General features: G+C 39.8%; 1 protein-coding gene across 7 annotated transcripts in view; it reads right to left on the reverse strand.

The window, feature by feature from the left end:
• Positions 1-2418: 2418 nt before the first annotated feature.
• arhgap9 (Rho GTPase activating protein 9) overlaps positions 2419-16232 on the reverse strand; it is a 40109-nt gene continuing 26295 nt past the window's right edge. For 5 of the 7 annotated variants that reach the window (XM_079682098.1, XM_079682102.1, XM_079682096.1 and 2 more), the window contains 12 exons: positions 15761-15822; positions 15546-15633; positions 14871-14966; positions 14212-14310; positions 12757-12862; positions 12227-12346; positions 9994-10092; positions 8853-8930; positions 8160-8213; positions 7266-7400; positions 5701-5806; positions 2419-3591 (listed from right to left, as the gene is read on the reverse strand). In XM_079682098.1, the coding sequence (XP_079538224.1) occupies positions 3405-3591; positions 5701-5806; positions 7266-7400; positions 8160-8213; positions 8853-8930; positions 9994-10092; positions 12227-12346; positions 12757-12862; positions 14212-14310; positions 14871-14966; positions 15546-15633; positions 15761-15822 (1230 nt within the window). In that variant the 3' untranslated portion in view covers positions 2419-3404. The remainder of the gene's footprint in view (positions 3592-5700; positions 5807-7265; positions 7401-8159; positions 8214-8852; positions 8931-9993; positions 10093-12226; positions 12347-12756; positions 12863-14211; positions 14311-14870; positions 14967-15545; positions 15634-15760; positions 15823-16232) is intronic. The other 2 variants (XM_079682100.1, XM_079682101.1) reach the window with 2 other exon arrangements.

Raw genomic sequence — 16232 nt, forward strand, 5'->3', positions numbered from 1 at the left:
ATTTAAAATGATTATAAATCTGACATTTTTCATGTGCTTTATTTGAAAAACGTTTACAGAAAGGTCTATAAGAGTGTAAATATAAGATTGAAGTGATATCAGTTCAGTTCAGTTTTCATTCTGTGGTTATGGAATAAGATTAAATATTTTAAACGATGCAATAAAATGCCATTAAAAGCTATGACCAAAAACTATTTTTAAAGGCCAATGTAAAAACAGAAACATGTTTAAACATAAGACTGTTTCGAGGCTCCACTGTTGCCTTACGACTTGGTTTCCCATCACCGCTCATGATCTGCAGACTGTTTTGCTACACTGACTTTGTTTTGTGGCTTATAGTGTCTGTTTGCATGATGATTCATCGGGGGGGGGGCTGCTTGGTGCCTGTGAACCTGTGGATGTGGCTGCTGGGTCTGAGCAGCTCTGCCTGTATTTGATGCACAAAGCTTTAGGTTAACGGCTGGTTGAGTAAACAATCAGCTAACCGTAACATTAACAAACCAAAATGAGTGACGTAGGTCAGATACTTTTGGGAGCCATGCATCAGCAGCATTCAATAAACTGTAGCACCAACAGTTGTGGTGTTAGGATGCTTTTTTCATTGCTCTGCTGGTTTAAGCCTTAAGTGAGTAAGATGACATTTCATTGACAACTGCCTTGAATTTTAATTGTGGTGTGCAAAAATCCTGACAGTCAGAGACCAGCTTCACTTGCAACATCACATCAAAACTTTGTCTGCTTTGGTGCTCAGCTTTTCAAAGTTTCAATTCCCCTTACCAACAGCGTAACAGAGCAGGCAGGCCTGACTGTACATAATGACGACAGCTACATACATTTACTTGTGGGCAGAAAACCTGTTCTTTAGCAACAGGATCAAGGCTTTGTGTCAGCCTTTATGCTACAGAAATGTCTCTTCTTTTCTCAAATAATTCAAAACATGAACAAAAGCTATGATATACAGTAACAAAGAATCACGGTTGTATCTCTTCCTGCAAGAATAAACCATACAGATATATCAACATAGAGCTGCCCAAGCAAATTACTCTAAAGTACACTGTCTAAAGTGGATTGGATTATGAAATTAAAATGATGATACTTGGATGAAAAACATATAGCGATGAAACATTCCCCAACCTTCTCATTCTCTTTCTTCTGCACTTCTTTAATAAATACTTACACATACTCAGAAACGTTTTGTTTTAGTGTTGAGGCAAACAAAATAACTACCTACAGATGCGAAATGGTCAGGCGGTTACATTTCATCAGTGCGTGCTTAAAAAAATATTTGGTTGAAAGCTACATTTTGCTGCGCTTGTTCTCTTCTGTCTACATAAAACATGCCTGCACGTTCTAATGCACTTTTCATACACAATAGGTCATTTTGCATCGTTTTCACATGTATTAAGGGATATCCAGACTGCTGTTTTAAATTACATGTGATTGATAAGTCAAAGAAGAAAGACAGAAGGAAACTGAGGAAAGAAAAAAGGCAAGGAATAAACCCAAAGTAATAGAGTTGATTTTCACTGCCAACACGCTGCTGATTAGAAGGGAGGGGTGTTTGATTGTGTCTGATTCTATTTTAGGGAGTAATTAGCACCATCACACCAAGTGAAATAAAACACATCACACAGCTAGCGCCCACATCAGTTAAACGCAACTAGGGTTTTATTGAAGAAAAATCCCTTCAGTTTACACATTTAAAAAAGAGAGGACAGAAGATACTGAAAAAGTCCCAAATGCATTTATTTTTTAGGGCACTATATTTTATTTGAATAATGTGGGCAAGCTTTACAACATACCACTGTCAGAAGACAAACAAAAAACTGCAGTACTGACTGAGATAAATGTATAAACTGTGATGACTATGCTCACATGAATTTAGATCATATAAACAAATGTGGTTGTCTATTTAGGTTAAAACATATTTCTGTGTCAGTCAAATATAAGGACGACCTTGGACACAATACCCATAAGTCCAGATGACTCCCCATCACTCAACTACACATCATTTAGCCCCTCCTTAAACACTGTCATGATTTGAAATAATAGGAACATAAAAATGAATAAATGCGTCTAATAAAATGTTGCAAAATCTATGCCCCCCCCCCCCAACCCCCTCCTCTCCTGTCCCTATTTCGTGCTCTTTTTTGTCTCTTGCCAAACCCACAGTCAATATAAAATTACCAAAGCCACAGAGTGGGAGAGGGTTTTGGGGAGAATCCACATTTTTTAAACATATGCATTTCCAGTTCCTCTTTTGTTCTGTTATTAAAAGCAGCATTCGCACCAATCACAGGGGAAGCCTCCGCCCACTGCGGCCCACTATACCTCCACACACTTCCACTATCTCTCACGCAAGCTTGGAACAAACAACCTGACAGACACGTCCTGACCAATATCACAAAACACATCAAATCAGCTTGTTCAACTTTCTTTTTTTTATTGCAGGAGAGTTAACAATCAGGTCCCAGCAATATGTTAACACCACGCTGGTCATTTAAAAGCAAACGTATCAGTTTGAATTTGGCTAATATATAATGTTAAGATCACACAATGTATCCAAAGTGCTATTAGTTGACAAAGACAGTATTTTACATATTTACAGTTTTATATTTCCTAATCTGAGGAGTTTGAACTAATAAAAATAAATGACGTATTTGTACAATAAGGGAAGCTTTGAAGGTCCACACTCATGACAATGTACTATTTGGTTCTATTTGATCCCATCATTGAAATCATGCTTTTTTTCTTTGAAGAGTTGAACTTCAACTCTGAAGTCTGAAATAAACATAAAACTCTTTATCTAAAACACTGTATGGCTTCAGTGAGGATGCGGCCACATTTACACGCCCAGCTTGCTTCCTGTTACTTTGCATATTTTACAGTATATATCTTCTGCTTTCCACTGCAGGTGGGATCTGTCCATCGTGGCTCCATGAGGTGCTGGTGCAGTTTTCACAGTGAGATGGCAAGTTTTGTTTCAGTGCTACGTTAAGACATATCCTTCCTCACAGTCCTTGACAAATACCTGATTAATACTCAGCTAGCTGCTGGAGATGTATGTATTTTATGGCTTTAAAAAACAAATCCAGTTTGTGTCTTTAAGACCAATGAAAAGTGGCGAGGAGGCGTCGGCTCCTGCAGTCACAGACACAAGTATCGTAGCTAAAATTGGTTTGTTTTACTATTATTGTTTTAACATGTCTTTATATGGAGGCCAGATGTCATGATTAGCAGCTTTCTCTCCTGGTTCTTTGTACCCCGTAATTACGTTTTTGATGTGAAACCCATTTTACACCACATGAGTCAACAGGCAGAAAGGACAAATGCTGCACTACTTGTGCTTTCTTCTGATCTGGAAAAGCTTTTTGAATCCCCCTCCCCGCCTCAGTCCGAAAAGATCAAGAGGGGCCTCTTGTTCCAAAGATGTGGTCAAACTCGCTGAGGATGAGCTCCACCGCCTGATTCTGGTAAACCATATTCACCGCCATGTTGCTGTTTTCCCGCTCTGGACGCATGAGGGTCGGTCCGAACACGATGCCGATGTTCTGGGTGGTCATTCGATTGTTGCATGTCTTCTCCAAAACTCTGTAGATAGATTAAACACATAAGAGATAGCTTTAACATTTAAATATCAGCAAAAAATGTCTCTGGATAAAAGATTATGAATTGTTCAAGTTGGCGGATTTAAATTTCTGGTCAAGTTTGTAAAATGGTTCTATTTTGGGCCTAAATTGAAATATCTCACTGTGTGATGGCTTTAATACCCTTTAGATGATGTACCTTCATGACTTTGTTGTGATCCCCTGACCTTTCCTAAAGCATCCCCATGGTGTGGCACATTTGTGGGGATTGCCAAACAAAGTGTATTTATATAGTCCAATATCGCACATTTTGCATTTGTCTCAGGGACTTTATAATTTCTATAGCATATGAATATGACACCCTCTGCCCTTAGACCCTAACTTCTGACAAAGAAACCCCACAGTTAATGGGGAAACATTGAAAAAATCTTAAAGAGAGCAACAGATGAGGGATCCCTCTTCCAGGACGGACAGACGTGCAATAGTAGTGTGTCAATTAAAAATATTAAAAAAATAGAACAACATAGAAAGAACATTTTGGTTAAAATTAAGAGATACTCAGCCATTAGCAAGTCAAAATTATTAATCTGTCTAATTTCTATTTCGCATTTGTATATTATGTATATTATACATCCTGTTAGACTGATGCCATTACCATCAGTCTCAGCTGTACTTTGTATTAAGTGCTCAAATGTTAAAACCCTGCTTAACATCAACATGTTACTGGGGGCATGTCAGCATGTTGTTGTTAGTATTCAGCTAAAAGCATCACTCTGCCCGAGTACATCCCCACAGAGAGGCCAGCAGTGTTGTAGACTTTATTCTTATTGGAATTCATCTTTGAGACTGCAGACACACAGATGACTGCTAGCTTCCCACACAGCTTCATTCTTGTGGTCAGCATGTGACATCTTTAACCTTCTTAAAAGCAGGACAGCAACTAAAAGAATCAAAGTCAACCAGTGACATCTTGTTTTTTGCATGCATGTTCATGTATCTGCACTGTGTCTAAATCCAGTATACACCTATGTTGTGTGTGTGTGTGTGTGTGTGTGTGTGTGTGTGTGTGTGTGTGTGTGTGTGTGTGTGTGTGTGTGTGTGTGTGTGAGATCGGAGGGGACGCAGGAATGGGTTTAAGCCACAGCATGAGGCATTCTTCTAAAAATGCCATTCCCACCAAGCCACAGAAGCAGCCAGCAATTGCTCAAAACTTCCACATTAAAAAGAGAGGAGGAAAAAGGAGAGAGGGGGGGAAAAGAGAGAAAAAAGAGCGAGCGAGGAGGGTGAAGAGAGAAAAAGAGAGAGAGGTTCCAGTGGTGGCGGCGGTGGTGTTGGTATGCCTTCCAGCAGACGAACCACAAGGCTCCCATGGGACCTTCGAGGCAAGGAGGAGAACGTGGGGAGAAGGCGAGGGAGGAGGGAGAAAAAAGGAGAAAGGGATGGAAAGACGAGGATGAGAGGAAGAGGAGGAAAGGGAGGACGCAAAGAAAAGGAAAAGAATAAAGAGTAAAGAAAGGAAAGGAAGGTAGGAAATAAGGCGATAGGGGTGAGTGAGCAGGGAGATAATAAATGAGAAACAGAGCCAGTCGGGGAAAGGAATGACAGTGGGGAGAAAATTAGAGAAAGACACAGAGTTGACAAATTCATGGGGCCCACCACACCCTGGCACAAACATCGGCCTCTGAACACGAACGCTCACCCCTGGAGTGGAAGGAAAAACCATAGGCGGTAAAAAACACACATTTTATGTACTGTAAAAGGAACTGGCTCGCAGAACATCGTATACCATTCATCTTCCTCCAGCCTTTTCATCTTCACAGAGACCCAAACTTAACAACAGTGCGATCATGGTACAGCACTGGCATACTTTGAGAACCGCGGCCAAAGAGTCCCTGACAGAAAATGACTGACAACGACAAGGAAACTACCCCCTCTTGTGGTCATTTTTTCTTTTCCTTCAAGGGCAGTGCACAAGGTTCATTCCTTCACGCCGTTAAATCCCATTGGGAATATTCTGAAATGTGCCAGTTTTAGGGAAGACAAATGAGAGACAGCAAAGACAAACACTTCAGCACAAATGTAACATATGCGTTTTTTGTTCCCGGCCTCTCACCGTTGGAGATGGCGACACATGAACTGCAGCGTGTCATGGTTCGGAGGAGGCATGTTGAGCACCAGACACTTCAAACGATCCACTTTGTCCATGTAGTCCGACATCTCTGCAACACAGAGCAAGATCACAGTCAAAGTCTTCATTTGCATTCCACTTCATGAACTTCATGAGCAGTGGAAACCAAATGTACATTCGCTTACTGATGTCACACGTGCTTTATCAACAATGATCTAATCTGATATAACAGCATGGAGTTATCATTCTCATTAATATGCAAGTTTATCACTGAATTTAATTAATTTGGAAATGCTATCTACTGTTTTATGATAAGTCAAATACATTTTGATATTTTGTTTAATACCGATTAAAGATTAAAACCGTGATCAGTAAAATTATACTAACAAGACACTGTTTGCCTGATTTGGTTTATTCTACATTGTTGTTTAAACTATTAAAGACATTATTAAGTTGCACTGAATGACATTTTACTTTATTATGATGCTATAGTACTCACTGGAGCACTGTGTTTTAATCTGCAGCTGAAAATAGTCCCCCAAAAAGCACTACACTCGATTTTTGAGTTACATTTTCACTTGAACCTAATGCCTTTTCAAAAATGTAACTATATATTTATGAACCGTTTTAGAGGTTTACATCAGAATGGACGGCCAAAAAGAAAAAGTAAGTTGTAAAGCAAATAAAGATGAAAAAACACATTGTTGGTTTTTGTGTGTTCGGGACATTTGTTAACAAGAAGAAAAATATAGAATAAAGCGGGAGTTGAGGATAATTAGAGTACGAAAAAACGCAGTTAACGTGAGGATTTTTTGTTGTTGCAGTAAAACCATAACTTCATTTGGGTTAAACACTGCTCAATAAATTTATCTTTTGTCAGTATGTAATTATTCCTCCCTCTCCTTGGAACTCATGCAATTTTCTTTTTTGGAAAAAAACATTTGATTTAACCGTGTCCATTTATCTTTCATGATATATGTGGTGTTTTGCAGTGTTTCCTAGATGTGGACAAACGTGCTGTAAATTCAGTGTATTCTATATTGAAGAAAATGACTTTCACCACAGCTTGAGAAAGTGTGAAAGCATCCAGGAAAAGAGGGGGTGAACTCTCTCACACAGACTGTCCTGGTTTTGACTCACACAGTATTGTTGCGAGGATTCAGAATAAAAGCACAGCAAAGGAAAAATAACAAAGTGAGATTATAAATTATCCAATACGAGGTTAAAAGACGCTGATCATGTAATTTGAACAACCTCACTTTGAATATGACTAGGGACTGGATGGATGCAAGTGCTCGTGTTGATTAATGTGCATTTCCTTTTCTTAAATAAATAAAATACATTCCAAAAAATATTTTCACTATTTCTAATTCTCTAGTTTTCTACACATAATAAAAAAAAGTCCTAAATATCCTGAAAAAACATATCCTTTAAAAAAGCATTAAGGTTAGATTGATCAAAGATGAGTGCCATTCTTTATTATTATTTACAGTAATGGGGGATGTGTACAGCAGAAATGAAATGAACTGGGGCTGAGGCGGGTCACTCACTGACTGTCTCCACGATGTCGGTGAAGAAGCCGAAGGGCACGAGGGGCTCGGGAAGCTCGCGAAAGAAAAGTTTCAAAGCTCCCGTGATGACATGAATGTCCTCCCAGTCGCTCTGGTCCAAATTCAGCTTCTCTTCTGAGGGACAGGGAGGGAGGAGGGGGGAGAAATTCAAACAGACATTGTCAGAAAAAGTGCATGAAATGCAAGACAATGTGAAAAAGAGAGACAACGGGTTAGAGTGAGTTAATGAAAAAGAGAAGTGGAGTTAAAGTGACATTATTTTTAAGCCAACAACGTAATTAAAGTGTGAATTCATGTCGGATTGAGGCGTAACACGAAGGCTTGTAGCTGCAGGATAGAGATAGAAAAGCTCTTTGAAACGTCAGAGAAGCACAAACACATGTAAAGCAAACATTCTCTTAAAATCCAGGCCTGACCAATGCTTCTCAAATTGGATCATAAAATCAAAGGGAAAACAATAAAAGGCTTTGATTGAAGTTCTTTATGATACAATAAGAATCAATGATGAGAAGCGTTGGTCAGTGAGATGCTGCTGTGGGATTATAGAGCACTTCACAGTGTGTGAGCTGCAGCTGATTCTCTGTTTCCTCCACTTGGTGGCAGCCATGTGCCGTGCGAGGCGTGGCTGTACAACCTGCCGCCTGTTATTATATCAGAAAACTTGAAGCAGGAAAGCCTAAGGGACACACATACATTAAGCAAATGGTAGCACAAGCAGTAAACTGTACTGAGCACGTCTGTGCCGCAGATCAGCCCTGCGTGTGGGGAGTTTCTGACTGAGGTGTTCACATTATGCAACAAATGATGCACAAATATAAGCAGGCCGAGTGACACGTTCAAGCAGCCGCTTTCCCCTCGTAAATCTGAATCTACCTTGTACAAACTCCGCCGGGAACATGTAACGGCCGTCTGTAGTCACCGCTCGCTCTGCAAAAACCAACAGTTACTCAAAGGGCTTTCCTCAGCGTCCACCAAATGTAGTGGGAGTGAGACAATCAGGATTCAAGCAGGTGTGTGCAAACGTAAAATATACAAAACAGCATCAGAAAGCATTCTGAAAAAAATAGGAAAGGTTAAAGTGTAATCCTTTCTGATGTCCAATTGTAAACTCCACCACTTCTCTCTGTCCCCAGCATTTCATTCACAGGTTTCATTCATGGTCAGAGATGAAATTAATCAAAATAACTTTGAGAATTATCAAAATAATTCATATCATTTTCTCTCTCTCGTTAGCTAAACGTTTTTGAGTCTTTCTTTTAAATGTCTTTTCAGAACTGCTCCCCGAAAACATTCAATTTCACCAAAACGAGTTTTTATCAAACCTTGTGGTCAAAAGAAAGATTGTTTTTGTGTGTATGAAATGTTTGAGGCATTTTTCCCAGACAGTTTCCAAACAACTTGAGTTTCTTTAATGTAGATGTTTCTCTCTCTTTGACATCTACCTGGCACCACTTCTCTTCCCCCCCAACATTTCCCTAGCAGGTTTCATTCATGGTCCGAGATTAAATGAATCAGCATTAATTATAGATATAGTTCAGTTATTCCCCTCCTCCCCTTCTTCCTCACCGTGGTCCACCAGGAAGCGTAGTTTCTGGATCACTGCCAGGTTCCCTGAGACTCTGTAGATGCCATCAGTGTCCAGTCCTGTCAAATTACGCAAATAGCTGGTTAGGTCACTGGCGTGAGGGTTCGTATCGAAACCAAAGTGACACATTTCTCGAGGCAGTCAGAAATTATATCATTGGTTTTGCTTCTGCACATCCATTATTTAGGCAACCTGGGAAGTTTGTTTTGTTGCCTAACTTCCCAAAAGTGTTTGGATAAAGTCAAGCAAAAGCAAGTTTCGACACATCTAAATATGTATATTGCTGAGTTATATGATGACATGATTATTTTTCCACACTGGTTTGATGTTGTAGATCAGGTCAGACAGTGTAAACAATTAATTATTAACATCCTTAATTGATATTTTCTATTCTTTCTTTCTTTTCTATAAGTGGTAAAAAAATCTAGCCTAGATCTTTTATTGATCATTGGTCACTTTAACTTCATTTTATTTCCCTTTAGATTAAAACGTGTCGCCAGCGTTTTATAATATCTCTAGGAGCTGAAGTTGAAAAAGTTGACAAAAACCTGAATCGACATCAGTTTTTTATCCATAGAAAATAAGTCAAGTTGCAGCTTCTAAAACTTCTACATATTCAGATTTTCTTCGTGTTCAGTTGAGGTTAATGTTATACTGTATAACACTGGGTAAATACAAGAGGCATTTTCTGACATTCCGTCACATCCTTGAGTATAAATGTCCAAAAGTGCTCCTTGAAAATATTCTATTCATTATAACCAAAGTTTTTAAAAGCAATACTCAGAATAAAGTAGTTTTGATGTGTATGAAATATTAATTTAAAAGTACTGTTTCCAAACAGTTCCCAAACAACTCCATTGTCTCTAATTATATCTCTATCTTCGGTTGGCAGCTGTCAGAACTTTGTTTCTGTTCGTCTTTCATCTCTGTCAGACAATCACAAAAAAAATGTCAGTAAATGTTTGCCAAGTGATTTATGTCAAGGAGCTGAACAATAAGGTGCACAAATGCTTTTATGTGACTAGTGCTCAAAACAGAATAAAGGAGTGTTTCCTCTTGCGTGCCCCTCTAAGTTGAGCATCACATTAGCAGGAGCTGGCTGTGTGTTTGCAGTGTTTGTACCTCTCTTCTCCACAGCTTCAGTACAAAGCCTGACGAAGCGAGGGACGGTGCTCTTCTCTCTCTCACAGAGCATCTCCAGACGACAGCCAAACACCTGATCTGAAGGGTGATGGCAGACGGACACACTTTTTAATGTCTTTTCAAAAGTTACTTTTCTCTTCAAAAAACTGTGCCGAGACATGATGTAAAAGCTACAGGCTCAAGTTAATCTAAGGATAAATTCACAGTTCACTATGGAATAAAACCCCCATGTTCCCAGGAGCGATATAAGCTCACCTTTGATGATGCAATGCAGCTCACGTACTGTAGGCCTTCTATATATACAGTATACAGTAGGGTGAAAAACCCCAGCATACGCAACACTTTAGTTCAGAGTTTGGTACCAAACTGGTTTTAATGCCAAATGATCAGACTTTGAAAAACTTGCTTGGTATAATCTGATTAAATCAATCAGTTTATTAGATGGGAGTAGGAGTAGTCATTGTTTTATAAATGTACCGTCACTTCCATTCATTTAAGAGGCTTCCTTCAGTTGTAATGACATGCAGGAAATCACATAACGCCCCCTAGTGGAAGAGGATGTTGTTGAGATTACATATCGTGTTGGCATTATGTCGAAGCTTTGTGTGATGTGTAGCTTTCAATCCTGAACTGTTACTTTTTTTAAATGATGAGGAGCTGCTGACCTTGAGATCACTGGCTATATCTGGCGACAGTTTTGTTGGGTACCTTTGCTGCCCTGGATTTCCTCCTCTCTTTCTGTCCCCTTGCTATTGCTCCCTGTCGCATAAAGAACTTAGAATATGGAGAAAAATAACCCAAATGATCGCCTCAACTTTTGAGAACAAACCATAGCTAGTTTTGTTCTCCTATGGTTGATTGCACAATGTTAGTCATTTTGGATGAAAGCCTCTGCTGAATAAATGTAATGAAATGTAATGTTATAATAGTGTTGTAATCATCAGACAGGCAGAGTGAAATCATTTCATTTTGGAGAAGCTTTTACAGGCAAGAGGATTGCGATGCGTATTCACTCTGGGATATGGCATCATTGCAGAATGAGATTTCCAGCCAGCCAACTTTGATGCAGCTCAGTTAAGCAGCAAAACATGTTCAACTTCACAACAAAAGACCAGTGAAAAATGTATTTGTAAAAGTCTTGGTTTATTTAACGCTGTGTACTAATGACCAGGGACGTGCACAGACATTTGGAGGGGCTGTTGCTCTAAACGAAAATACCTTTTGAAAATTGTAACTTGTTTTTAATGTAAAAGAAACCAAACGATTATTACATAAACTAAATTGAACAGTAATTCACATCTCATAACAAAATAAGCTAAGGCGACTACTTGCATTCGGTGACTTGATTTTAAAAATGAAAACCAGGGAAATGTTTTGTTTTGCGGTCCATATCTCATCAAAAATATCTAATGTTAGTAACTATTAAAGACAAAATGGGGACAATTCTGTTTTAATGTAGTTTGACCATTGTAACTGCTGTGCAGTACAGACATACTGATAAAATAGGGCCTCTAACTAATTACCTTAAATAAACTCACTAATTAATGAAACCAGTTCAATGCGCATTATTCTTATTCTTATCATTCTTTATGAGCGCAGTAACGGTAAGGTATCTAATTACTTATTTATTTAGTATTCCATAACTTAATAACAGAGATGGTCAAACTGAAGTAGAGACATGGCAGAAATCCTACAATGAAGCGGGACAGTGAACTGTTCACCCGTGAGAGGGTGATCAAGACAAGAGAGCGAGCGGCCCCGTTGAGGGAGTTTACAGATGAAAAGACACAGAAAGACAGGAGCACAATAACAACAAATAGGCTATATTTAGGTGTATTTTTGTAAATAACCGACGGTATCAAGAGGAAGTAAAGTCCCCTGGTTTGTCCCTTATACCCTAACTGCCATGAGACAACTCAAAATCAAGTTTCCAAAATCCGACACTGAGGTGGTCTTAGCGCACCGGCAGATGACAGCGCTGACAAAGTGTGTTTCACGCAGCGAGACGCTACGATACTAATTGTGGGCTTATCATGTTGATTCGGCCACAACAGAAAACAGAAATACAAACTCTCGCTCTCTCCAGAGGGGCAGGTCAGCCAAGAAGGCTAAACGGGCCGTTGCCCAGGCAACATTAGCCCTTACCTGTGCACGTCCCTGCTGCTGACTAAAGGATACTAGCATTACAAATAAAAAACGTATGAAATGTTACCTTTAATGAGGCCTTTCTCCTGCAGCGCCTGCAGAGGGGGTCTCTTTAGGATCAGTTTCTTCAGCCGGGTCTTCACTCTCTTCCTCTCCGTGTTCTCCAGGTTGGACGACGAGCGAGGGACTGCAAAGGTGGGAAAGGTGGAGGAGGAGAAGGAGGAGGTGGAGGAGCAGAAAGAGAAGGAAGAGAAGGAAGAAGAGGAGGTCAGTGCGGGTCGGTGAGAGGGGCAGGAGAGCAGATGAGAGGGGATGGTGGTGAGGATAAAGAGTGGGAGGGCCGGGTGGCGGCGAAGGTGAGACAGGACTGACGGGGGGATTATTTGCCATGGAGGCTGTGTGAAGATATAAGTGGGCTGGATGGAGGAAAGGATGGAGGAGAGGATGGAAGGATGTAAGAAGCCTGTGTGGAAGTTTAGAACAAAAAAAGTGATGATGATGGAATATAGTAAACTGAGGTGGAGTGAGTGGACGGTGTTATGTGGAGGAAGTCAGAGTGAAGTGATGAGAGGCTTCGTGGGGGGGGGGGGGACTTACGCGCGGTCCTCCTGTCGTCCTCGTCTCCACTCTGCTCCAGCATATCCACGCTGCCTGCCCGCCTCAGGGAGTACAGCAGCACGTTGTCCAGCGGGTTCTCACGGTCCTGGAAGGCAGGTAAAGTGACATTTTGGGTTAAATTACTCACATACAAAAAAGTACACCACCTACAGTTTGAATCACATTTTTAAAGAGGCTCTCAGAACTCCATTAAGCATTTTAAATATATATATTTGTAAAGGTTTTTTTGAAGCGCTTAATGTAGATTGGCTTTTTTAAAAGCTAATTTGCTGGATTCTTGCTGTTGAGAATTTGTTTCCTCATGGTTGATTGCACTTATTATAAATTGCTTTGGACACACCTACATAATGTAATAATAACATTTACACACATATCTTAAAGGTCCCATGTCATGCTTTTCTGGTTATTACCCGTCCCCTTGTGTGTTATGAAGCTTTTTCTGCATGTAAACGGTCTGCAGAGTCACAAACCCTTAAAGTACACCCTGTAGCGCGTAAAACTCTAACACAGAAAAGACCTGTCTATTCTGCCCCAGAACGCCTTGTTGGAGATTTCTCTTTTTCTTCCTGAGTATGGTGACATAACCATGCCCTGGTTCAAATGGACCAATCCGTGGAGCTCCTCACACACACACACACTCACTCAGCCTTATCTTTTCTCAGCTGCGGCTCCGTGGATTTCTCCGCCTGGGACTCAGCCAGCTGTGAGTTTGTGTGTGTGCTCAGGCTGAGTTCAGGCTGAGTTTCGCGGTGTCTTGCTGTCTCAAAGACCCCACGCAGCAACCAGGAAATGAATGAGTGCAGGAATGAGTCTTAAAACCCGGAAATTAGTTAGCATTTTTGCAATTTTGGTTCCCTCGTCTTAACGTTCCCTCGTCTCAACGTCCCGCCAACACGGCAGGACAGAGAGTGAATACACATACTATACAGAGACGCTGTATGAGAAACCAATGTGAGTTTGGAACATTGAACAATATAAATCTATTCTAGTAGACCTCAACAATGGAATTATGATCAGTAGAAATGGCCATGACATGGGACCTTTAAAACCCATTAAAAAAAAAGATAGCTGTCATCTGTCAAAAGGAAAACTAAATGATTTGTTTCTAATATTCTTAAATCTGATCTTAAAAAAAAATAGAGAAAAGAAGACAAAGAATAAGGAAGTTGTTAAAGGATGTGTGTGCACTCCTAACATTTATATACTAATGGTATGACACTATTATCCTTCAAAGAAAAACTATTTTACCACTAATAGAGAAGTGGCACAATAAATGGTTATCTGTGTGTGGGTGTCTTTGTCTGTGTCTGTGGGTGTCTGTAGGTGTCTGTATGTGTGTGTGTGTGTGTGTGTGTGTGTGTGTGTGTGTGTGTGTGTGTGTGTGTGTGTGTGTGTGTGTGTGTGTGTGTGTGTGTGTGTGTGTGTGTGTCTCACCAGCCTGTCGATGACGCTCTGGATGGTTTTGTACCACTCTATGATCAGCGAATTTGTCTCTGACTGCAGCAGGAACTCATTGCCCGTCACTGTCCTCAACTAAAACACACATACACACATTTATAATGTATTAATGTGTGACACAATATCCATACAGCTCCCAGACGATGATTTAAAGTATACATATATATATATATATATATATATATATATATATATATATATATATATAAATATATATTTATTTGTTTACACTTTTTATCCAACAAGTTAGTCAGCTGTCATGTGTCAATCTCTATTGTCTTGATTTCTTGATTTCAAAGATAGACGTACACGCCACAAATAACTGGAAAATGTATTATTACAGCTTCCTCTTCTTTACTGAGGCTAAATGCAAAGTAAAAAACTCCCCACTCTCACTTCCTCTGCTGATAAGGACCCCCTGCTGACAGAAATATGACTTTATGTTTTACTACTTGCTCACACTGTCCTCACTTTACAGTATATCAGCCCACAGCAACAATTGTGTTTACAGTTATTTGATAAAAACAGATGAATTACACATGAGAGTTTCTTACAGCAAGGTTGAGGAAAGATCTAATTATATCTGGAGATCTTTTCACTGAATTTCCTGAATATTAATCCACTTCTTTTTTTACCTTGAAGACATTCTTCTTACTGGACAAGTTGTTGGCCCAGTGCAGCTGTGCTCCTCTCAAATCCACACTGCTTTCAGGGCGACTGTTTCCTGGTTTCTGTTGATCAATTTACAGGGACACACAAACACAAAACATGTTTTCTTCTATGAGTTGGTCAGATTGACTCACACATGTTTCTAAAAATTGAGTTTGTGTGTTTTCTTTTCCTGCACGGGAAGCTGTGGCTCAGTGAATAGTGTGCTGGACTTCGAATCAGGGGATAGCAAGTTTGAGTCCCACTGCAGTCATTAAGAGCAACTTTCAAACTCAACACCTGCAACAGATACGTTTGACCTGTTTTGTGAACACGGGACTGAATGTGTGTCATTTCACAGCAAGGAGCCATGAATTAAAACAGATTCATAGATCACAAGCAACACAGTGCTCTTTTTTTGGGTTTGTCAAAAGCTACTGACTTCAAATTTTTAAATCTAAAATGACACTCTGTGCAATAAGTCACAAGACTTGGCTAAAGATTGTTAAATAAAGAAATTAGCTTCATGGAATGATTTTTCACCCACGTTACTTTTAATATACTTGGAAATAAACATGAATTGATTGTTTATACAATGAAATGTGTACAAAAGCCCTAAACCTTGGATAAAAGCTTGAGACACAGTTTATCTGAGCTCTTACCCAGCTGGAAGGTGTCTGTGATTTAGGATCTTTGAAGAAAACCAAGCTGTTCCCGACCAACACAACCCAGGAGGGGCTCCAATTTTTCCTGCAACACAAATACCCCAACAATACTCATCTGATCAGCGCAGCAACTTATACTTGCCTTCATTTATTTAAACATTATTCATACAAATAGATGCAACCGTTTTTGTCTTCAATGGGAGCAGACTCACCTCAGTTTCCGGCCTCCTTCTGCAATCTTCGTCTTGTTTAAGAGGCCAGCTTTCTCCAACTCCTGATGACACATTAAAATAACTTAAAGCACAAGAGCTTAACTCAAGCAGTGTTATTCATAACGTCACACTAATGTCATCTCTCACGGCAGGGAAAACAATTGGTTTGATTAATAAAAGGTAACGGTAAAGCAGAGGGCTTTTCCTCTGTGTGATACACTGCATCCTGAGAAAACCCATTTAACTTGAATGTTGCATCATTCAAAAAAATAGCAGGAGGGGAGCTGCTGAATCTCCCACTGCGCTGTGGCCCCGTTTAAGTTCTAAGAGAAACGTATTCATGCCAACTATCTATTCATCCGTATGGAGTACAGTATATGGAGGCAGTGAATAACAAACTGAGGAAAAAATGGGCCTTTCAAAGAGAATTGAAAAATCGAAATTTGTAAAACAATTGCAACTTGTTTTGCCA

Source organism: Notothenia rossii (assembly GCF_949606895.1).
Source record: "Notothenia rossii genome assembly, chromosome: 5".
In the NCBI taxonomy this organism is placed as follows: Eukaryota; Metazoa; Chordata; class Actinopteri; order Perciformes; family Nototheniidae; genus Notothenia; species Notothenia rossii.